The 25309-nt window shown below is 40.1% G+C and overlaps 1 protein-coding gene across 4 annotated transcripts in view; it reads left to right on the forward strand.

The window, feature by feature from the left end:
* tpk1 (thiamin pyrophosphokinase 1) overlaps positions 1-25309 on the forward strand; it is a 384885-nt gene that overhangs the window by 57219 nt on the left and 302357 nt on the right. For all 4 annotated transcript variants that reach the window (XM_087987232.1, XM_087987234.1, XM_087987235.1 and 1 more), the window contains one exon: positions 18301-18385. In XM_087987232.1, coding sequence (XP_087843358.1) covers positions 18334-18385 — 52 coding nt within the window. In that variant the 5' untranslated portion in view covers positions 18301-18333. The remainder of the gene's footprint in view (positions 1-18300; positions 18386-25309) is intronic.

Raw genomic sequence — 25309 nt, forward strand, 5'->3', positions numbered from 1 at the left:
GTACAATTGCAACATTTAAGCGGCATTTGGATGGGTATATGAATAGGAACAGTTTGGAGGGATATGGGCCAGGTGCTGGCAAGAGGGACTAGATTGGATTGGGATATCTGGTCGGCATGGACAGGTTAGACCGAAGGGTCTGTTTCCATGCTGTACATCTCTATGACTCTATAAGTCCTGTCCTGGTTTGTCTTAAAATGCAATATCTCACATTTATCTAAATTAAATTCCAGCTGCCAGTGCTCAGCCCACTGGTCCAGATCCAGTTGTACTCTTCGATAAACTTCCTCACTGTCTACTTTACCACCAACTTTGGTGTCATCAGCAGATTTACTAACTTTCCCCCCAAATTCTTATTAAGAAAGGTTATATATATGACGAACAGCCACCACTAGTCACAGGCCTCCAGTATGAACAACAACCCTCTACTACCACCTTCTGTTGCCTATCGTCAAGCCAATTTTGAGTCCAATTGGCTAGCTCCCCCGGCTCCTTACTAACTAGTCTACCATGCAGAGCTTTGTCTGCATGTACTTTAGCAAGGCTTTTGACAATGTCTACTGCACTTCATCTATCTTCTTGATTACTTCAAAAGACTCAATTAGCTAGTGAGTCTTGAGAAAATTTGTAGGTCAGGTTGAGGTTCTGGATGTAAATTTGCTCACTGACCTGGTCATTTATACCGCATATTGGATGCCCAATGAACACAGTCTGCAGATTTCTCTGCAACAAATCCAAACAAGCAGACAAAACACACCCAGAAACCCTAGTCACTCTCCCCTACATCAAAGACATCTCTGAAATGACTGCCAGACTACTCAGACCTCTTGGCATCATGGTAGCCCACAAACCCACCAACACACAAACAGCAGCTAATGGACTTAAAAGACCCAATACAGTCAATAAGCAAAATGAAGGTCATTTACAAAATACCTTGCAAGAACTGTAACAAACACTACATTGGACAAACAGGCAGAAAACTAGCCACCAGGATAGATGAACATCAACTAGCTACAAAAAGACGTGACCCACTGTCACTAGTATCCTTACGTACAGATGAGGAAGAACAACACTTTGACTGGGACAATACATCCATCCTAGGACAAGTCAAACAGAGACATGCACGAGAATTCCTACAAGCATGGAACTCTATTAACAAACACATCAACTTGGATCCCATCTACCACTTTTAAGAAAAAGAGCAGGAAATGACATCAACACAGAAAATGACATCACCAACACAAGGAAACCTAAACACGTGAATAGAAAGTGGGACATAACACCAGCGCTTCACCGGAGGTTCACTGATGATGATACCTAGTATGGTGACGAAATGTCTGAAAGCAAACTTTCCAGCTCCGCGAGCAAACTTGCATCCAGAACTCAATCAACCTTTGTGAGACACAATTTCCCATACACAAAGCCATGCTGACTATCACTAATCAGTCCTTGCCTTTCCACATAAATGTAAATCCTGTCTCTCAGAATCTTCTCCAACAACTTACTCATTGACATCAGGCTTACCAATCTGTAGTTCCCTGGCTTTTCCTTGAAGCCTTTCTTAAAAAAAATGCAGAACGTTTAGCCATCCTCCAGTCTTCTGGTACTTCACCTGTACCTGTATATGATACTCAAATCTTTCCTAGGTGCACCACAATTTCTTCCCTAGCTTCTCATATTGTCCTGAAATACACTTGATCAGGTCCCAGGGATTTATCTACCTTTATGCATTTTAAAACCTCCAGCACCACCTCTTCTGTAATGTGCACTCTTTTCAAGACATCACTAATTTATTTCCACAAGTTCCCTAGCTTTGATGTGTTTTTCCACAGTATATACTGATGCGAAATATTCGTTTTTGATCTCATCCATCTCCTGTCATTCCACACATAGATGGCCTTGTTGATCTTCAAGGGGCTCTGTTCTCTCCCTAAATATACTTTTGCCCTTTAATATTCTTGTAGAATCACTTTGGATTCTCCTTAACCTTATCTGCCAACTGTTCAATTTCACTCTGAAATCACTTGAGCAACACAAATGTAAAGTTGTCTGCCAAGAATTAAGGATTTTTGCAGCCTTCAGTTTCTGTGTAAATACTTACTACTTTTTCATATTTCAGAGGCATGGCTTAAAAACTACTGAGAGTTTTCTATACTGTTGTGAGTGTAATTACAATAAATGAAAGGAACTGAAAGTACAAAAAAGCTTTGAAGTCACATGTTCTTGTCATTAGACAGAATTATTATTCATGCTACACTGCTGATTTTCAGTGTCCAACAAACCACTTTCTTGCACCTGAACTATTGTTCAGGCTGACCTTTTAATAAATACAAATTTTGCAGACTGAGAGACATGCTTATGATTGTTCCCAGTACTGTCTTAATAGGATAAGGAGCTGATCTGCAGTCTACTTGGGTCACTTTGTGGTGAGATGTCACACTGTTATGAATAATTATAGCCTCATCGTGGCATTTTATCGAACCTAAAAAAACACTTCCCACCTTTAAAATTTATAGCTGTGATACATATACTGCATTTTCATGAAGCTATTTTAAAAGAAAGGCTGTACATCTTCAGGCTTGACAACTTTAACCAAAACGTGCACTTTATGTGGGAAGATGAAATACATCGTTAAATTTGAATGAATGATATATTAGAATGTTTTTCCACTCTGTGTACTACCCTTACACAAGTGCAATTTTCTGGCCTAATGTGCTTGTGCTGACTCTCTAAATTAATCCCATTTCTTTTCATTTTCCCATAATCTTTGGTTCCTCCGACTTTTCCTGATAGGTCCTCCTGTACCTGAACAACCCTCCGTACAAGAGCATAAGAACCAGGAGCAGGAGCAGGAGAAGGCGGTTTCCTTCTTTGAGTCTGCTGTGACATTTGATACAATCAGGGCTGACCTCAACTCCATTTTCCTCTCGCTCCCCATAATCCTTCAACCTATTATTAATTAAAAATCTATCTATCTCCTCCTTAAACGTACTCAATGTCTCAGCATCCAGCACACTTGGGGATGGAATTCTGCAGATTTGTGACCTTTTGAACAAAATAATTTCTCCTCTTTGTTTTAAATCTGCTACCCCTTAGCCTAAAACTATGATCTCTTGTTCTAGATTGTTCCTCGTGTGGAACATCCTTTCTGTGTCTACATTGTGTATCCCCTTTAGCATCTTACATGCCTTAATTAGATCTCCTTTCATGCTTCTAAAGTTGAGACAGCATAGGCCTAAAATGCTCAGTTCTGGGATTTGCATATTAATCCATCAAAACCTGTATTTCCATACTAATTGATTAAAGATTTAAGAGCAATCGGTTGTCTAATAATTAACACTGTGTGTTCAGTTCATTCGCATGAGTTGTATGACCCTTTAATCTTTTCTTTATAAATTCTGTGCTAAGATTTTCCTCTCTCACTAGCTTTCAGAGTGTTGTTTCTTTATCAGGTGCTAATGTTTTCAAATAAGCTCGTTGGGCTATAACCTGGTGTCATCTAGTTTTTGACCATTTCTCTTTGACTCCAGAATTGAGTAATTTGTCTTACAATCTAGTGAATTTTCTCTGAACTTCCTATAACACAACTTCACCCTTCCTCAAGTAAGGGGACCAAAATTGCATAGGGTACTCGATGTGGTCTGTACAGTTGTGGCAACATTTCAGTATTTTTATGCTCCATTCCTAAGTAATAAATGCCAAACTTACATTTGCCTTTTTATTATCTCCTGTACTTGCATACTAAAGCAAAATGTTATCATTCCACCAGTATTTTGGTCATGAGCTTTGAGTTTATGGCCTTTTATTTCACTCGCTAACTGGCATACCGGCTGTTAATTATTAGACAACTGATTGCAATAACTCTTCCTGCAATCAATCTTTAAACACACAAATATATGTTGTGTTCAATATATTGGAGAAATAAAACATGACGCTGTGGAATGAAGGAGTGTCAATACTGTTTCCTTGGTACTGAGATCTCAGTCGTCACTATCCTGATGTGAGAATCTTCCTGTTAGCTGGTTAGTAGATCTTGCAAGGTTACCTTGTGATTGGTTGGGTCTGTGGGAGCAAGCCATTAATATACATCTTTCAGTCTCTGGAACGTCAGAGACTTTTTCTGAGTTAGAGTTGGAGTTTTGGTGTACTTAAGTTCATAAGATAGAGCAGAATTAGGCTATTTGGCCCATCAAGTATGCTCTCCATTCAATCATGGCTGATATGTTTCTCAACCGCACTTTCCTGTGTTCTCCCCATAACCTTTTATCCCCTAACTTATCAAGAACCTATCTGTCCCTATCTTAAATAGACTCTATGACTTGGCTTCCACAACCTTCTGTGGCAATGAGTTCTACGGATTCACCACTTTCTGGCTAAAGGAATTCCTCCTAGTCTCAGTTCTAAAGGGTCATCCCTTCACTCTGAGGCTGTGCCCTCTGGTCCTAGTTTCTCCGACTAATGGAAATATCTTTTCCATGTCCATTCTATGCAGGCCATTCAATATTCTGTATGTTTTAATCAGATCTCCCATTCTTCTCCTTCTAGCCCTCTTGAAATGAATGCTAGCATTGAATTTGCCTTACCTAACCTGGATAGCTACCCAGGAAATGTTAGGTGGGAATGTCCTAATCTAACCTCTCTGTAACTATATAATTGAGTCCTAATATCACATCATTCACACTGAACCCCTGACTTGCCCTGCCGTGGGTGGCACAGTGGTTAGCACTGCTGCCTCACAGCGCCAGAGACCCGGGTTCAATTCCTGTCTCAGGCGATTGTGTGGAGTTTGCACATTCTCCCCGTGTCTGCATGGGTTTCCTCTGGGTGCTCCGGTTTCCTCTCGCAGTCCAAAAAAAAATGTGCAGGTTAGGTGAATTGGCCACGCTAAATTGCCCGTAGTGTTAGGTGAAGGGGTAAATGTAGGGGAATGGGTCTGGGTGGGTTGCGCTTTGGCGGTTCGGTGTGGACTTGTTGGGCTGTGCCCTCTGGACCACACTGTAAGTAATCTAATCTAAACTCTTTCCCTAAAGCTCCTGTGCCTGCAACTCTTTTTCATCCTTAACTCACTCTGAAACCTGCCCACGCACCACACACACACATGCACACGCGCGCACTGTATCCCCCTGCCAAATCAATGTCCTCTACCTTACTACCTGCAACTTGTATAGTTATGTTTAGTGTACACAGCAAAATTATGTATAGCGGTGTGTAAAATATAAGTACTTATGATTTCTAATCACTTCTGATCAAAAACTTGGTTCATTATTTTAATTATTTTAAAGGAGGAAAGAGGCAGAGATACTGAGAGAAAAATTCCAGACAAAGAGTGATGCCAAAATAACTGAAGGCACCATCATACATTGTAGTGTGATTAAAATTTGGGGTGCACAAAAGACCACCTCCATAGAGGTGGCTAACGTTAAAAATTGTAATTTCCAACACTGGAAATAACTTAAGGATAATATTGCATGTTTTAAGAATTTTATTGTAATATATTCACTATAATCAATAGAGATCAAACATTAATTAGCAGACAACCAAAAGTCCCACTAGTTCTCAAGAGACCATTTTAAGCCATCGTGTAGAAAATCCTAAAGAAACAGGGTGATGAAGGACTCATTTTAGGGAACAGATCTGGGCAACTGCTGGAAGTGGTGTTAGGAAAGAATTTCAGTGAAATTGACAATAAATCAGTGAGATTCAAGGTAGTCATGGAAAGAAATAAAGGTGAAGCAGAACTAAAGGTTCTGGATAAGCAGAAGGCTGATTTTAACATAAGTCAAGACCTGGCCAATGTGGAAGGGAACAGCTGCTCGTGGAAAAATCTATATCAGTCCTCTAAAAGGAAATCGTGAACGTGCAGTGCCGACATGTTCCTGTAAAGGTCAAGGATGGAATAAACATATCCAGAGAACACTTGATGTCAAGGATCGTACAAGATTTGGTAAGGAAAATGAGGGAAGCTAATGGTATATACTGAGGGCTCAAAATACTAGAAACCCTAGAGATGTATAGAAAATGCACAGGGTTACGTAATAAAGAATAGGAAAGCAAAGGGGAAGAGGCATGAAGAAAATATTGGCGGGTAAAATAAATGAAACTCCAAAAACAAACAATTTTATAAGTACATAAGGGACGCAAGGATAACTAGGCAAAGTGTCGAGCACTTCAAGGACCAAAGTGACAAACTGTGTGGGGCTGGAAGAAGGTGAGTACTTTGTATTTGTATTGACGATAGTAAAGGATGATATAGGTATAGAAATCAGGTCACAGGACTTTGATACATTTGAACAAATTACATTTGAGAGGGAGGAGATTTTAGCAGCTTTAATGAGCTTTAATTTGGATAAATCTCCTGGCATGGATGAGATGTATCTTACGGGAGGCAAGGAAGATGATTGCAGTGGCTGTGACATTAACTTTCAAAACCTTTCTGGACACAGGGGAATCACCAGAGAACATGGAGGACATTTGATATGGTAGTGTTATTCAAGAGTCTGTTTGGAACCAGGGAACCATGGGCCAGTGAGTCTAACATCTGTGGTATTGGAAAGCATTGAGGGATACAGTTAATCACCACTTGAAGAGGCAAGGATTAATCAAGGATAATTCGGGCAGACCATGTCTGACAGATTTGATTGAGTTTTTCAAAGTCGTGACGAGATTTGTGAACAAGGGTCGTGCAGTTTTTTACATGGACTATATTAAGGCATTTGACAATGCCTCGCGAGACCAATTGAGAAACTGACATCTTGTGATTCAGAGCAACTTAACAAATTGGATTCAAAATCGGCTTGTGGCTGGAGACAGAGGGAGATGGTCAAAGGTTGTTCTTGTGACTGGGAATCTGGATCCAGTGAAGTAGCACACTGCTACATGCTGGGTCCCTTGTTTACAGTGTATATTAATAACCTGGACTTAAGAGGTTTGATCAGAAAGTTCACAGATGACATGAAAATTAGTGGTGTGTTAAATAGTGAGAAGGAAAGCCTTGTATTACAGTATGATGTATGTGGGCTGGTCAGAAGGGAAGAAAAGTGGCATTTGGAATTTAAGCCAGAAAAGTGTGAGGTAATGCATTTTAGGAGGACTAACAAAGCAAAGGAGAGAACAATGAACGGTAGAACCCTAAGAAGTTCAGAGGGTCAAAGGGACTTTGGTGTGCATTTCCATAGGACCTTGAAGGCAACAGGATAGGTGGTTAAGATGGTTAAGAAGGTACATAGAATACTTACCATTAGATGCCACGGCAATGAATTCAACAGCATGCAAGTTATGATGGAGCTGTATATGAATGTTAGGCCACAACTTGTGTAGTCTGGTGATGTTTTAGGAAGAATATGGTTGTACTTGAGAGGGTGTAGAGGAGATGCATCAGGCCGTTGCCTTGGCTGGAGAATTTCACTTATAAAACAGATTAGATTGGCTGGGGTGTTTTCTTTGGAGCAGACAGGGGACCTGATTGAGGTCTACAAAATGATGAGGTGTTTAGATTTGGTAGATAAGAAGAAATGTTTTCCCCTAATAGAGGGGTCAGTAACTCAGGGCCATGATTTAAAGTAAGAGGCAGGAGGTTTAGAGGGAATTTAAGGAAGTTTCTTTTACCCAGTGTGGTGGGTGTGAGGAGCTTTCTCCTGAAAGGGTAATAGAGTTGGGAACCATCACAACATTAAGGAAGTATTTAGACAAACACTTGAAATTACATAGCGTACAAGGCTGCAAGCCAAATGTTGGAAAATGGGCCGGGAGTTAGATAGGTGCTTAATAATTGGTGTGGGCATGATGGGCCGAAAGGACTCTTTATGTGCTGTACAACTCAATGATTTTATGACTCTGCTTGGCGAGTCTCCAAGCTGTTGGGCTTTTAAATTTTTTATTATTATTATTATTATTATTATTATTATTATTATTATTATTATTATTGTTGTTTTGTTATAATAATAATAATATATTATATAATATTATTCTGGATGTATTCTCGGTATTGCACTTAAATATTTTCTTATCCATTTCCAAATAAGACATCTTTATAGCCGTACGTGTGAGCTTACCACTTTAGGTTGAGTTATAGAGAATTCTGTGCTGTGGAGTTATGCCACTTGAAACTTGCTTCAGGCTGCCTAGTCTCATTTCACCTGGGACTTTCGCTTCTTGCAGAGGAGTTTCAATCTTGGCTGAATTTAAAACCGAGTCCTTTGCTAAAAGGGCAAGAGTGCGAACCATTTATAGTCTTGTTTAAATATGTATTAAAATCTGCATTTTAATATTCTGAGCTTTATTTTATATATTTCTTATTATTTATAAGTTTGCAATAAGTAGGCAAATTTATAATCGTAAATATTGTTTGCTGTGTCACTTTTACCAAACCAGGGTAGATACAGGGACAAAGTAGCAGATGAATATGCCTGACAGTTTGATGGAATAGTGAAAGCATGATAACATTTGCTGCAGTAAGCAGTTCTGGTGCATTTTAATTTAAAGGCTATGATCTTTCAAAAAAAAATTGTTCTGTGTCTTGCACCTTGAAACTGAGACTGTTGTCTGATACCGACTTCATATTTCACAGAAATGATTGTCATTCTGTGACTCTTTCCTCCAGCTGAACAAAGATCAATAGTTTTCTAGAGTGTAATCAAATGATCGTCCAGGTTCAGGCAGAGATTAAGTGCTATGTGACTGAAGGCATCCATTTTCATTGATATTCCTTGCAAGTGACCTTACACTGGACCTTGTGATTTAAGGTATTAATACTTGAACTTGTATTCTGAACAGGTTTTATATTAATACTCAGGGCTGTTATTTCAGTTAGTTACGAGAGGCACTTAGAATGTTTTGACTTCAAAGCAAATGAATTCTGTTGCACCATATTGTGTATATGAAACTGTGCATATCTTAATAAATAAAGCTGAAGTCCATACACAGCAAGGGCGGGACAGCATCCAGGCTTGGGATCAGAATTGGCTCAAAGTACTTACGTCAAATAAGTCAGGCAATAATTGTCTTCATTAAGAAGAAATCTAACCATCTCCCTTTGACACTCATCAGCTTTGTAATAGCTGAATTCACCATTTTCAATATCCTAGGGATTGCCATTAATCAGAAACTGAACTGGATCAGCCACATGAATACTGTGGCTACAAGAGCAGTTCAAAGGTTCTGAATTCTGCAGTGAATAGCTTACCTGATTCTTCAAAGCCTGTCCAAAACACACAAGGTCCTTCAAGTGTGATGGAATACTTCCATTTGCCTGGATGCATGTGATTCCAGTAACATGGAGATAGAATCATAGAGTCATAGAGATATTCCATGTACAGCATGGAAACAGAACCTTTGGTCCAACCCATCCATGCCAACCAGATATCCCAACCCAATCTAGTTCCACCTGCCAGCACCCGGCTCATATCCCTCCAAACCCTTCCTATTCATATACCCATCCAGATGCCTCTTAAATGTTGCAATAATACCAGCCTCCACCACATCCACTGGCAGCTCATTCCATACACGTATCATCCTCTGTTTGAAAAGGTTGCCCCTTTTATATCTTTCCCCTATCACCTTAAACCTATGCCCTCGAGTTCTGGACTCCCTGACCCCAGGGAAAAGACTTTGTCTATTTATCCTATCCATGCCTCTCATAATTTTGTAAACCTCTATAAGGTCAGCCCTCAGCCTCCGACGCTCCAGGGAAAACAGCCCCAGCCTCTACAGCCTCTCCTTGTAGCTCAGATCCTGCAACCCTGGCAACATCCTTGTAAATCTTTTCTGAACCCTTTCAAGTTTCACAACATCTTTCCGATAGGAAGGAGACCAGAATTGCACGCAATATTCCAACAGTGGTCTAATCAATGTCCTGTACAGCCGCAACATGACCTCCCAACTCCTTTATTGGTCAGAGTATTAAATACAGGAAAGCATACCAAACGCCGCCTTCACTATCCTATCAACCTGTGACTCCACTTTCAAGGAGCTATGAATCTGCACTCCAAGGTCTCTTTGTTGAGCAACACTCCCTAGGACCTTGCCATTAAGTGTATAAGTCCAGCTAAGATTTGCTTTCCCAAAATGCAGCACCTCGCATTTATCTGAATTAAACTCCATCTGCCATTTCTCAGCCCATTGACCCATCTGGTCCAGATCCTGTTGTAATCGGAGGTACCCCTCTTCGCTGTCCACTACACCTCCAATTTTGGTGTAATCTGCAAACTTACTAACTATACCTCTTATGCTCGCACCCAAAACATTTATGTAAATGACAAAAGGTAGAGGGCCCAGCACCGATCCTTGTGGCACTCCTCTGGTCACAGGCCTCCAGTCTGAAAAACAACCCTCCACCACCACCCTCTGTCTTCTACCGGAGCGAGTTCTGTATCCAAATGGCTAGTTCTCCCTGTATTCTATGAGATCTAACCTTGCTAATCAGTCTCCCATGGGGAACCTTGTTGAACGCCTTACTGAAGTCCACATAGATCACATCTACTGCTCTGCCTTCATCAATCTTCTTTGTTACTTCTTCAAAAAACTCAATCAAGTTTGTGAGACATGATTTCCCACCCACAAAACTATGTTGACGATCCTGAATCAGTCCTTGCCTTTCCAAATACATGTACATCCTGTCCCTCAGGATTCCCTCCAACAACTTGCCCACTACTGACGTCAGGCTCACCGGTCTATAGTTCCCTGACTTGTCTTTACCGCTCTTCTTAAACAGTGGCACCACGTTTGCCAACCTCCAGTCTTCCGGTACCTCACCTGTGACTATCGATGATACAGGTATCTCAGCAAGATGCCCAGCAATCACTTCCCTAGCTTCCCACGGAGTTCTCGGGTACACCTGATCAGGTCCTGGGGATTTATCCACCTTGAACCGTTTCAAGACATCCAGCACTTCCTCCTCTGTAATCTGGACATTTTGCAAGATGTCACCATCTATTTCCCTACAGTCTATATCTTCCATATCTTTTTCCACAGTAAATAATGATGCAAAATATTCATTTAGTATCTCCCCCATTTTCTGTGGCTCCACACAAAGGCCGCCTTGCTGATCTTTGAGGGGCCTATTCTCTCCCTATTTACCCTTTTGTCCTTAATATATTTGTAAAAACCCTTTGGATTCTCCTTAATTCTATTTGCCAAAGCTATCTCATGTCCACGATTTGCCCTCCTGATTTCCCTCTTTAGTATACTAAGAAGCAAACCCAGCTTGTTGCGTTGAGCCTAAATGCAGCAACACGAAGTTTAACTCGCTGCAGGGCAAACTGCAACTAGCACCAATGGCAGTGGTGGGATTTGAACCCACGCCTCTGTAGAGACTGGAGCCTAAACCAAGTGCCTTAGACCACTCGGCCACACTACCACGCCCCTGTTCAACATTGTCTGAGACAAAGCAGACACTTGACTGGTATTTTGTTATCATTTTCAACATTTGCTCCTCCCTCACCGACGAACAGTGGTATCAGGGTCTATCATTTACAAGGTGCAACGCAGCAATTCACAGAGGTTCCTTTGGTAACGCCGCCAAATCCTCAACTGCTAACAAGGTCATCAGATGCATGGGAACAGCAGCAGTTACAAGTTCTCCTTCAAAGCATGCACCATTATGACTAGGAGCTGCATTGCTATTCCTTCACTGTCCTAGATCAAACGCTGGAACTCACTTGCTAACAGCGCTATGGGTCAACCTCCACTACATGGACTTGGAATTGCAGTCAATCAAATTGGGATTAAAAAAATAAATATGACACCACTCCATTTAAATACTCCCTGACTTGCAAATGTGGAGGTGATGGTGATTAAAATTGCACTAATCTTTCTCCAGTTTCTTTTATGCTTTCCTTTTGGAACTTTTTTTAAAAATATATCCTATGGAATTATGGCACTCTTCCTTATCGTGAACGTGATAAATATTCCACATAAAATTATAGTACATATACCTGGAAAAAGTTCAAGACTTCAGTTCTATCTACACATTAGCTTGAGATGAGTGAGAGGAAAAGAATCATGGATATGATTTTGGTAAAGTGACCTCAAGAAATGATTGCATGCAATACATTGCAGGTATTAAAGAATTAATGAGCAAAGAGATTGATGTCTTTAACTTAAGACCGTGCACACGTGCATACGTTGATTTTTGCTTCATTATTAACTTTGCACACGGATGCATTCAGATTGATGTTCATTATTGCTTCATTATTGGTTTTCTAAGCGGTTGCATTTAGATTAAGGACTGGCTCTGAACTGTGAGACTGTCTTACATTTATTTAAGTGGATTTAACTGAAAGAAGATTTTAGAACAGAATAAAAATAATTGAAATGGCCACATTATTTTAATTGCAGGGTGGATTTGCAACATGCTAACGTTTTTTCCCAAGGTTATGTGTTAATGTTGTAGCAATAATTGTAAAGTGAGAAGTAAAGATAGAGAAAAGGGCTTACTGAGATTTGAATAAGGAAGTTTTCTCTAAGAAGTTAACACATTTATTAATGGTGTTAGGTCATGCTCGTGAGAAAAAAAGGTTTCTTATGGAATGGTTAACAAATAAGGTATCTATGATTGCTAACGCAGTGAAATACCTTTCTTTTGCTTTCACTTCTACAAATTTTGTAAGTTCAAAATCATGCAGATCGTACTTTACATGGGCTAAATTATATTATTGTCTAGAAAAATGATCTTTGAAAAATCCCTTAACTGATTTTCTGACCTTATTGCTAATACAATTATCTTCCTGAGGAAAAGTGTGAGCATTAGAAGTTGAAAGCTGGAAAGGGGTCCATCCAGTGCACAGCATTTCTCTAAATGATCATTTTGGAATGATCTAGACGCAACTAGCTGCCATTGCAGAAAACTGAAATTTAAATGAGAGATGATGGAAATACTGAGGTCTTTTAATAACAGCAGCTTTTTTTGGAGAGGTGTGAGGGATATAAAAATTAACTTCAATCCAAGGAAAGGCATATAAGAGAGATGACCAAAAATCTTCATGTACGACATTAATTTTAAGAAGGCTCTTGGAATAGAGTGGAAAGTGGACTGTCTTGGTGAGAAATTGTAGGGGATGGAGCTTAGGTGGAATAGGCATCAAAGGGTACAAAAGGCTAGAGTGTTTGAGGTAAAGGGAAGGAGTTAGAAATAAAGGCATTTGACTTGAGGCTGAGAATTTACCTTTGCGCTGCAAAAGAACTGCAAAGTAATGTGGGTCACTAAGTTTTTAAAGGGTGAGGGAATGGAGCAGTCATTTGGATTTTGGATGAGCTGAGTGGAAAGCCAGCCAGGAGAGTATTGAAACCATAGAGGTGATGGGTCTGTGTAAAAAAAAAAACTACAATTGGAAATCTTTGAGAAGAAGCAATTGTGCATGTCAGAACTCAGATGGTGACTCAAAGCAGACAGGGAGGTTGCAAATAGTCTCGTTAACATAGCATGGTGATCCGGAAGGGCAGTGTATTAGTGACCTACAATGGCATCTTTGGTCTTACCAATATTTGGATGGGGAGAATTGTGCTAGATTGGGGTAAGCAGGCTGCCAGTACAGAAGCAGTACAGAAATACAGATATCATCAGTATGTATTTTAGTTTATGACTGGATATTGTTGCAAAGGCCATTTTTTAGATGAGGATAGGAAGGGAATCAAGAAATATATCTTAGTGCTATTAAGGTAGTGATATAGCAATGAAGAGAAAGAAGCATTTATTGGACCTGGCCTGGCAATGGTTGGATAAATAAGAATGGACACAATGAGGGTACAGCTGTACAGAGTTGAATAGACCTATAAAGAGGGTGATGTGTATTTAAAAAAAAATGCAATAACCATGTCAGCGGCTGCAAAGAGGTTGGAGAAGGTAAGAAACCATGGTGCATCAGATTAAGATGGTTTGTGCCTTGGAGAAGAGCTTGCAGGTGATGGATCTTCTGTCCTTTTTTTCAAGGTGTTAGAGGTGCAGATTTTGAAGGCACTATCATAGGAGCCCTTGGTGAAATGCTGCATTGCATCTTGGAGATGGTATACACTGCTGTCACTGTGCATCAGTATTCATGGAGTTTAAAGTGGTGGATGAATGCTGCTTAAGTCGGCTTAAATGGCATTCACTTACCACTTTAAACTCCATGAATACTGATGCAAAGTGGCAGTTGTGTGTACCATCTCCAAGATACCTTGACCTGCCTGGTGCTATGTGTGTTTTTGGAGTTTTACTCATCCAGGCAAGTGAAAAGTATTCTATCACACTCCTGGTTTGTGTCTTGTATTTGGAGAGCATGCTCTGGAGGTAAAATATCTGCTGCAGAATTCCTAGCTTCAGACTGCTTCTTTAACAAATTATTAACATGGCTAGTCCAATTTAGTTTGTGATCATTGGTAACCCAGGATATTGATAGTCAGAGATTCTGGCTATCAATTTAGCATGGCCAATTCATCTGACCTGCACATCTTTGGACTGTGGGAGGAAACCGGAGCACCTGGAGGAAACCCACACAGGCCCAGGGAGAATGTGCAAACTCCACACAGATAGTCACCCAAGTCTGGAATCAAACCTGGGCCCTGGTGCTGTGAGGCAGCAGTGCTAACCACTGAGCTGCTGTACTGCCCCAGATCCTTTATCCTTTTGAGGGATGTGTGTCACTGGCCAGGTTAGCAATTGTTTCCCATCCCAATCACCATAGCTTGCTGGGCTATTTCAAAAGGCAGATACAAATCAGCCACCTTGTTATTAAGTTACATGTAGGCTACACCAGATAGCGATAGCAGGTTTCCTTCCCGAAAGGGCATGAGAGATTGAGCCACTACAACCAGTTAGTGTGCAATTCTTGGATGACAGTGTAGAGGTGGATGAGATGCTGAGGTAGTGAGTTCAAACCTCACTTAGCATAGATTTTACTAACATGGCCTAGTTGTTATTGTAACACCAGTCGTGAAAAAGAATACTGAGCAATTTTAAGGCACTAGCGATTATATTTGTTATTTTTCTGACTCTGGTGTGCTGCCAGACGATTGGAGAATTGCAAACATTGTGTCCTTGTTCTAAATAAATTGTAAATGCTGACCCAATAATTATTGACCAGTCAGTTTAACTTGGTTTTTGAAACAACTTCTAGAAACTTCTAGAAACGTCTTGAAATAATTATTTGGGATAGAATTAATAGTCACATGGACAAATGTGGTTTGATTCAGAAAATTCTGGGAAAATCATGACTCACTGACTTGCTTAAGTTTTTTGAAGAGGGAACAAAAAGGGTTGATGAAAGAAAACTGTTGGGAGAGTGGACGTGGACTTTTCAAAATGCACTAGATACAGTTTCACACAACACTTGTCAGAAAAGTTCTAGGTCATGGAATAAAAGGGACAGTATAATTGTTGAATTGGCTGAGGTACAGACAGTAATGGTGGATAGATATTTTTGGGGCTGAAGAAGTTTTGTATTGGAGTTTTCAGAGGTTCAGTATCAGTACCCTTACATTTCCCTCTCGATGTGTGAAAATGCTGTAGATCTTGATATGTAAGGACAATTGCGTAATTTGCGGCTATCTCAAAACGGGGGAGAATTGTAAGCTGTGAGGAAGACAGTATAGAACACCAAATATAAACATGGTGGTGGTGTGAGCAGATAAGTGGCAGTTCAATGGGTGGACCAGTGTGAGGTGATGCACTTTGGTATAAAAAAAAGGAGACTATGTATATCATGTCTGTATAAAATAAATGATATCATTTAGAACGTAGAACACTCCAGCACAATACAGGCCCTTTGGCTCTCGATGTTGTGCTGACCTTTTATCCTACTCTAAGATCAGACTAACCAACATGACCTTAATTGTACTATCTTCAATGTGCCTATCTAAGAGTTGCTTAAATGTCCCGAATGTATCTGATTCGACTACTGTTGCTGGCAGTGCATTCAATGCACTCGCCTCTCTCTGTGTAATGAACCTACCTTTGACATCTCCCCTAACCCTTCCTCCAATCGCCTTAAAGTTATGCTCCCTCGTGATAGCCATTTCCGCCCTGGGAAAAAGTCTCTGGCTATCCACTCTATCTATGGCACTCATCATCTTGTACACGTTATTCTAAAGAGTGTGCAGGAACAGAGTGACATTGGTGTATGTGTGCATAACTCATTAAAGGTGGCAGGACAAGTAGAGAGAACTATTCGCAAGGCTCACAATATTCTCGGCTTTGTAAATAGAGTCATAGAGTACAAGAACAGGGATGTTATGTTGACCTTATGTAAGACACTGGTTTGGCCTTCAGTGTAGTATTCAGTTTTGAGCTCGACACTATAGAAAGGATGTGAATGTACCTGAGAAAGCACAGAATGGGTTTATGAGTATGGTTCCATCGATAAGACATTTCCGTTATCAGGAACAATTTGAGAAAATGAGTCTGTTTTCCATGGAGAAGAGAAAGCTAAGAAGAGATTTGATAGAAGTTTTCAAAACCATGAAGAGTTTGGGCAAAGTAGGTAGTGAAAATTACTACCACTCATAATCAGATCAAGAACTGAATGTGTGGTTTTAGTGTTTTACAAAATAAGCACATCTGAGGTGAACAATAAAACATTTTCGCTTTGCAAATAGTTAAGGTATGGAATGTACTGCCTGGAAATGTGGTCAGGACAGATTCAATTAAGGCATTCAAGAGGACATTGGATAATTTATATAAATAGAAATGATGAGCAGGACTGTGGGAAATGGCAGGGATTGGCACCAAATTAAAATTCTGAGGGTTCGTGCCAAATGGTTTCCTTCTGCACCATAAGAATTCTGTGATTTTTGTTTTATGACAATCGATGGAAAGTTCATGACTAGCTTCTATATTCCTATTTATTAATTGAACTTAAATTCCACCAGTTGCTTTCATTGGATTTGAACAGATCATTAGATTAATGATCTGCCCATTATGTATGCAATTTAATGTTTAGCACGTGTTGTGTTGTAGCTTTGCTAGGTTTAAACATGCCTAGTGTTGCTCCTGGCTTGCTCTCTAACATCCTTATTTAAGCCAGGATTGATCCCTTATTTTGATATTTTAGTATTTATATTGAGTAATAATCTGCTTACTGATACTGATACTTGTTATCAAAACAAGTAAAACAGAAATGGCACTTAAACAGATGGTTGGCACAGTCGCTCGACAGTAGAACACCAATCCTAAATTGGCTTGGATGCTATCTCCTCTTCTCTCTTCCCTCTCATTTCTTTATTTTGCACACACAGCTATGAAAAGCAAGCCTTATTTCCCTTTTCCACACCGCATCCCATAGCATGATCAGGATGTCTCAGAACCCCAGTTGGTCCAGGCACTGCATGATTTTGGTTTTAGTAGGTGAGGTAGTGCATGCACAGTGCATAGAAAGTTTGTGGCCAATCTTGGGATTGGTTAGGTAATATATGCCCAAGTTCTAAAGATGAATTACTGGACTCAAAATGTTAACTCTGTTTCTCTCTTCACAGAAGCTACTAGACTCACTGAGTTTCTCCAGCAATTTCTGTTTTTGTTTCAAATTTCCACTATCTGCAGTTCTTTGTTGTATTTGATGTTTGCCCAATTTCTGATTGGTTTATTTAAAAGAAATGGTTATCTTACTGGCACTTTACTGTCTCCTGATTCATTCTTTTGCACAATTGTCTCTTGTACGGCAGCTTCTCCTTCTTACCTTACCTGTTACACAGGTATCTACCAAGATAAGATGGCACCCATTCGAGCAATTACTACTTAGAGCAAGGAGTTTCATCTTCCAATTGTTAACTATCACACCAAATATCCCAAATGATGTATCTAAGAATGCTTCAAAATCAATTGATATCCTTTAACTGCATGTGACTCCACAATAACTGCTGTTATATAAAACAGATTAAAGCTCAACATAACCACTTAAATGAACACCTGTAAGTTTTAAAACGTTACTGTTTTAAAACTTGGTTGTGCCTGAGGTTTTCACCTTAAATCATTCTCTCAATAACAGCTGAAGTTTGCAGTAACCTGAGCCATAAAGCAATAAAACTGAAAATTTGACGTTTGACCTAGGCCAAATAGCTTATTTATCACAGAAACTGTTAGTAACTAACCATAGTTCAAATAGAATAGAATGAAGCTTTTCACTTGCTTAATTATTACTTATTGCAAAATGACTTAATCCTACATTTCATGAACACTTACCAGTATATGGTTATGTTTGATCAAAAATATTTATCTACCAGTCACCAACTTGGCAGAAATTGAGGTTGGCTAATTATTACTGCTTAAAATTGAGCTTTTTGGAGATTGTTTCATATATCTGTCATTATTATTCATTTATGTTTTTGCTGCAGAGTCACTAAAGCAAAACTTCAAAGCTTGTGTTGATGGCTGCCACAAATGATACATTGGTTCCTCTGGAATGTTTGCTTCCTGCAGGTACTTTTATTTTACCTTTTAACAGCACAGCAGTATGTTTGTTGAGTTATTTGTCATTTATGTGTTGTCTGTACTTTTTACATTGGATGTATCTTTCAAGTCACAATGGGCTTTACTCTTGAAGAAAAGAATATGTCTGTAATGTTGATTGAAGTCCAAGTAGTGATATTTACATTATATCAAGCATTATGAAATCTGAATTGATTCAATGTCTAAGATTCCAGTATGTTGAAATCTCAGGAAACTTTTTAATTCTATTTTTACCGATAGTTGTTCATAAAATCTTGAAGGTATCATCAGTTTATGTATCAAATGAGAAGTATGTCAGATCTTCATTTGAATAGAAATATCATGTTGTTAAATCAAATATTGTGTCATACCCAAGTGATTTTATTTATTCTTGTGCTGTGATGAGCCACTTTGTTGAATAGTCAAAGTTCATTTTGTATCAGTACTTCCACAGTTCTCTCAGAGAAAGATTTTGACCCAGTGACTGTGAAGGTATGTAATTGGGAGGGGAGCTTGCAGATGGTGGTGTTCCCATTTAAACTCTGTGAAATAAGTATTAAAAGTACAATGCTAAATTACATATCCTGTCCATGGTCTACTGCAAGAATGTGTGAATATAATGAATTAAAAGCACTGGTATCGTCAGTTTTCCAACCATCATCAAATGTATTTTTTTTCTCCTGTTTTACTTTTCTTTCTTCTGTTAATTTATTTGTCTCATGGCAGACCTCTAAAATACAATTTCTTCAACACATGGCATGTTGCTACATGATGTCCAACATCAAAACTACTTCTGAAAGAATTTTGCTTCATACTTCCTTTTCTGAGTGAAATCTAATCATAATGAATACACCAGACTTGATTTGAGAAGAGATTTTTAATTTAGATTTTAGCTTTGCACAAGATTGAAAATTGCAAGAACACTAGAAGCTATTAAGTCAGAACTAAGTTTAACTTCTCATCACTTTTTTTTCTTAATTAATGATGCAGTGGTATAATGTACTGATACATAAGAAGTTCTGGATTGGTGAATTGGAATGTTTATGATGGATGATTATTAGCAGCCCTCTGGGCAATCAGTGATACCCACAGCCAATGACATTCACATCCCATGAATGAATTAAGAAATTGATCTGGATATATTCTGGAAAACATGTTTTAATGATTTAGATTAGATTCCCTACAGTATGGAAACAGGCCCTTCGTCCAACAAGTCCACACCAACCCTCCGAAGAGTAATCCGCCCAGACCCATTTCCCTCTGACTAATGTACCTAACACTATGGGCAATGCAGCATGGCCAATTCACCTGACCTGCACATCTTTGGACTGTGGGAGGAAACTCATGCAGACACGGGGAGAATGTACAAACTCCACACAGACAGCCACCCGAGGCTGGAATCAAACCTGGGACCCTGGCTTGTATTGGCATAATCCCTGGTGAGGATATCATATGTAATAAAAAATGTGTAATGATATAATTATTTATTTTGATCAAAGGAGCATAAGCAACCTTTTCGTAGGTATAAATCAAGTGAGAAACAATTAGCCAGACAGTGATTGGAATGTGGAATCTACTGTTATTGGAGTAGTTTGAGGTGATTTTGTGTAGCTGTACTGAAGAAAAGCTAAGTACGTAAGAAAGAAAAAATGGAAATGTATCCTTAAAGGGTTAGATAAAGTATGATAGGAGGAGTCTTGGATAGAGCAGAAACACCAGTATGGCCCAATTGGGCTGAATGGCCTGATCCTCTGCTGTGAGTTCTATGCAGTTTTATGTTTGCATGTTCTTGCACCACTGAATTGATCGGCTGTTTGGAAATGCGAAACAGTTTTGTTAAATTGCGATTATGAATTTGCTGTATGAGACGTTTTGATGGCATAACTAGTTTCAAGTTACATCAGAAAATGCCAGTTGTATTGATAATTTGCTGTCTTTAGATGAAATCTTTTTATAATTTGGTTTAACTGGCAGCATTAACTTTGACGTGATTCAGATGCTGTTGAGTCCTTGTGCATGTCTTCATTACTTGAAACTTTAAAATAGCACCTTAATTGCACTTTACTATGTGTGGGTGTGACTGGTATGCCAGAACTCGCGCTATGAATTGTGGCAGTTATTTGATTTGTTTTCTGGAAGTACACCAGCTGCATGTTTAGAATAAATAATTATTTTCTACCTGCATTCACATGTTCATCTCTCAGACGTTGCATTGAAAGTATTGCTTCAAAAGATAAATTCTTGATAGTTAATATAAAATAAAATGTAGCATTTTCACACACCTTTTTAGTTTCAGATAATCAATTTGTAGTAATGACTGCAGCTTACCATCATAGGCAGGGATTTTGATATTTATTAAACATGATTTAGTTTAATGAAGGTATTCAGAAATAATGCCCACATATGTGGAAACTTCCCAGGCACTGAAAGATGTGGACTATTGCAAGGTATTTCGTAGTCATAGAATCGCTACAGTATGGAAGCAGGCCATTCGGCCTATCGAGTCCACGCTGACCCTCCGAAGAGCACCCCACCCTATCCTTGTAATCCTGCATTTCGCATGGTTAATCCACTTAGCTTGCATATCTCTGGGAAATTTAGCACGGCCAATCCACCTAATCTGCACATCTTTGGACTGTGGGAGGCGATTGGAGCACCTGGAAGGAAACCCACACAGACATGGAGAGAATGTCTGTGTGGAGCTTGCACAATAGCCCAAGGGTCAAATTGAACACGGGTCCCTAGTGCTGTGAGGCAACAGCGTTAATCACTGAGCCAATGTGCCACCCTGATTTGGGAGAATCATGTGAGAAGTTGAATGAGACCTTTTCTTGACATTGAAAGCAACAAGTTGCATTTTCCCTCGAAGTCCTGGACATTGAGATGAAGTTATCACTGGTGGGCTGCAAGAGGCTTATTTAGGGGGATTGACAGTCATTATTGCTCTCATTATTACTTAACCTCACTTCAGTAATATACACTGCTCCATTCCACTATAAACTAGATGCTGAGAATTCCGAACATAAAAGTCAGAGCAGGTATCTTGGCTCATGGCTTGCTCCTCTGGATCTCTGTCTTGGACAACCTACATCAACATTTCATGGAATACCCTGGGTTCACACATTTCCCATCCGTGGATACTGGTATCCAATGTATACCAGCATTTCTGCACCATCAGTGCACATCTCCTATCCATTTACTGCATGCTTCTGCATTATTATGCTACATTAATGGTGAACTGACAGCTATCGTTGGAATACTGCTGCAAGGTGGTCTTGCTAAAAATATACACCTAGCATGCAGGGACAGGCACCCAGCTAGTGATTGGACCCGGTTAATCTCAGTTATTTACTTGCTGTCTTAGAGCTCACTCACATACCATCTATCTGGATGCTCCCCATCCCTGCTTTGTCTTGCCTTGCTTTTTAGTGCTCTGATGCCTCAGCTGTACTTTCAAGTACCAGAGTACTTTTGTCTTTCCTTGCTGTTTAGTGCAGACACAAAGCCAGGCAGGTTATCATGTGTGTCAGAAGTCAGTCTTCAAGGGAGTGGACATGTTACTGCAAGGCACCTTCTTCTGTGCCAGCAGCCTATGCAATAAACATGTGGCATCAACCAATTGGCTATGTGTCAGAGTCGAAGTGACGTACTGCTCAGTCAAATCAAAGAGAACTTATTGTCACTCCAGGGTGACCTGGTGCAGTTTTGCAATAAGCCCAGGAGTATGTCTGGGTCAGGGGAATCATCTCATTACCATTTGTAGAGTTGCTCTTGGTCAGTCTGATGCAGCCAGTTAGTGAGTCATCAGTCAGGGAAAGACATAAGGTTCAATCAAGGCTCTGGTCAGTTGTCAGTCAGGCCATCTCTCCAAATTGGTCCGGAGATGGAGCACTTCAGTCCTGGGGATTCATTGGAGTGAATATCATGGGTGGGTATTTGGGAATGCTGGTGTGGTTGAGCTTTGAAGGGAGTCGGCAATTGAAGACAGCAGCTTGAGGGATATGGGAGTGTTTTATTATATGGGGGAGGGGAGCCAATAGTGTGTGGGAGGACATGGTATCCTGTGGGGATTGGGGGCAGGAGTGGATTAGTGAGTGGTCACCAATAGTACCTGGGCCTCAGTGGAGGCTCCTCAATATGCAATTGCATCGACTATGCACTTGCAGAGTGCAGATTGAAATCATTTACAATCATATCATCATGAACTTTTTGCAATGTCCAAGTATGTGGAGTGCAAATGCTGATCGTAACCAATGTTGATCATGTCATTGGCCCCTGCAAGTTGAAGATGGGCATCTCTATGAAACAGAAAGTTTCAGTGAACCTTAAGAGGTCACAATGCACTCAACGAATGCAAGACCTCTTAGGGTGCTTGGGAGCATGGAACTGATTCCCTCTCAACCTGAACTGGAAATACAATGAAGGACTCTCTTCCATATCATAATGCTGTTGGTGAGTGATGTGGAGCTAGGAGGAACAGAGTTCAATACTGATGCAGCACTTGCACTGTCTGATTATCTCTCTGCCACGACTGGTGGTGCACTCATTGACATTGGACCTTATTACACGTGCCAAGACTAGTCATTCCATGGCCCTTCTCATCTGAATGCTTCATGTCCCACTGTAAGGAGCAGAATGTTAATTAGTTATGCAACTGCTCAGATTGATAAGAACCTGTTCTGTTTCTTCTGCTTTCCACATGGGTTCATTGCAAGCAAGACTGATGGATGCAGCCACAGCAGAGATAATTATCATTGCTACTGCTATGCAACAAAGGTGTAAAGAAATGAAGGAAGACCGGATATGGCAACAAACACAGGACCGACAGCAATAACCAGAAGATGCTGAAGGTCCTTCCAGATGCACCAGAGGGCAAAATTCTGGCGTTTCTGATAGGATTTTGTCCAGATGATTAAGTTATACTTTTAGCACAGGCTGTGGTCACTGAAAAATGCCAGCTGCTGGATTGGGACCTGTGACCTGAAGTTAGTGGCCATTTTATCCTGGTGAATGTCAAGGATATTCACCAGTTCCATTCACTTTAATGGAACTGGTTCTTTCCAAGGAGTCACTGAGGACCTCTGTGGGATTTTCCAATTGTCCATCACAAATATATCAAGACTGCAATTTGTACCAGATTACACTGCTTCACTTGTTCCCTGAGACAAGGTCAGTACTGCAGTCAGTAATATAACTGGCTTCCTGATGTGCAAGTGTGATAGCCTGTGTTCATGGTGCATTGACAGGGCCATATCTTAATATAGCTGTGCTCAACAATAGGAGAGCATTCCATTGCATCAGTCTGCAAGTGATTTGTGGTAACGGATCCTCTTCTTCAAAGTTTGTGCCCAGTGCCCTGGGAGTTGCCATGTTGCATATATCCTTGAGAATTTACATATTTCCACATGTTATGTTTGAGGAGTCAGATTTCTTACAAGGATGATTACTGGGAGACAAAAGCCACACATTGCCACTGTGGCTGATAACACCATCACACAATTCCCTGACTGAGGTAGAATGTAAATACAAAGCAGCTCATTCTTCAACCAGGACCATGGTACAGCATGGCGATAGGCCCTGCTGAAGATGAGTTTCCAGTATGTGATGAAGCTGCTCCTTTATCAAGGTCATGTTGTCATTGTTTTTTTTCAGAAAGATCATAAAAGAGACAAACTCCGAAAAGTCTAAGTTGAAGGGTTTTAGGGCCAGTTTGATTATAGCGAACAGATATTGCCTCAGGCAACATGCTTTCAAGTTTTTAAAATAAAACACTTGTGCAATGAAAGGGGAGTTGCCAGTTCTCACAGCTCAGCTTTCTTTGGTTTGGTTTGGCTTTCAGCAGCAGTGTAAAAGCTGCTGGACCCCAAAGAAGGAGGTCCATGCTCTTCTCTCGCTGATTTCTCTCCTTCAGACCCTGTGTTTGATTTTACAAGGTGTGTTTATGGGGATTGTTGCAAGTACTTGGAACAGCATCATTAAGTTGGGATGATCTGTTGGGTTTTCAGATAGGTTAAGTTATTCAGTATTCTGTTCTCTTTTGTTTGTGTTTAATTTGGTAATCTTCCAAATAAATTCTGCTGCATTTAAAACTAAGTGGTTTGACCAGCTGCATTCCTTCTGGAATATCCGCCTTGCACCTGCTAATAACAACTGGCTACGTTAGGATCTGGGCTACTTTGTTGAAATGTTTTGAGGGGTTCTGGCCTGATCCATAACAAGTACTTGGGCCAGTTGGTTGGGGTCTTCTATCATACTGTAGACAGTGGGCTACATAACTGGAGTAAGCAACAAGGAGATGTGATGAATACTGACAGATTTGGAGAATGGGAGCAGTCTTGCGAGTAGAAGGATGGGCACGATGAGCAGCAAGAATGTTACCTTTGCACGTTAAAGCATAGCTATGTTGGGCATGACAAGTCAGCTAGAACTTGTGAAAGCCGTAAGACAAAGGAACAAAAGTAGTCTATTCAGCCCATTAAGCCTGCTCCATCATGCAATGAGATCACGTCAGATCTGATAATCCTCAAATCCACATTCTTCCTTTACTCCATCACCTTTGCTTTCCTTACTTATTGAAAATCTGTCTCAGCATTGTGTATACTTAATGTCTGAGCATCTACAGCTCTCTGCGATAAACATTCAACAAGGTATTCTCAGCCGCTTCACTGGGCAGGAAATTTCACAGATTCACCACCCTTTTGGATGAAGAAATTCTTCCTCAACTCAGTCCTAAATCTGCTCCCCCTTATTTTTGCGGCTCTGTCCCCTAGTTCTAGTTTCAGCTGCCAGTAGAAACAACCTCTCTGTTCCAATCTTATCCATTCCCTTCATAATAATGTGTTTCTATAAGATTCCACTCCCCCACCACAATTCTTCTAAATTACAATGAGTATAGTCCCGTTCTCCTCAATCTCT

This window comes from Chiloscyllium plagiosum, unplaced genomic scaffold (genome assembly GCF_037043375.1).
Source record: "Chiloscyllium plagiosum isolate Xiang-an unplaced genomic scaffold, Cpla_swu_hap1 HiC_scaffold_5, whole genome shotgun sequence".
Taxonomy (NCBI): Eukaryota; Metazoa; Chordata; class Chondrichthyes; order Orectolobiformes; family Hemiscylliidae; genus Chiloscyllium; species Chiloscyllium plagiosum.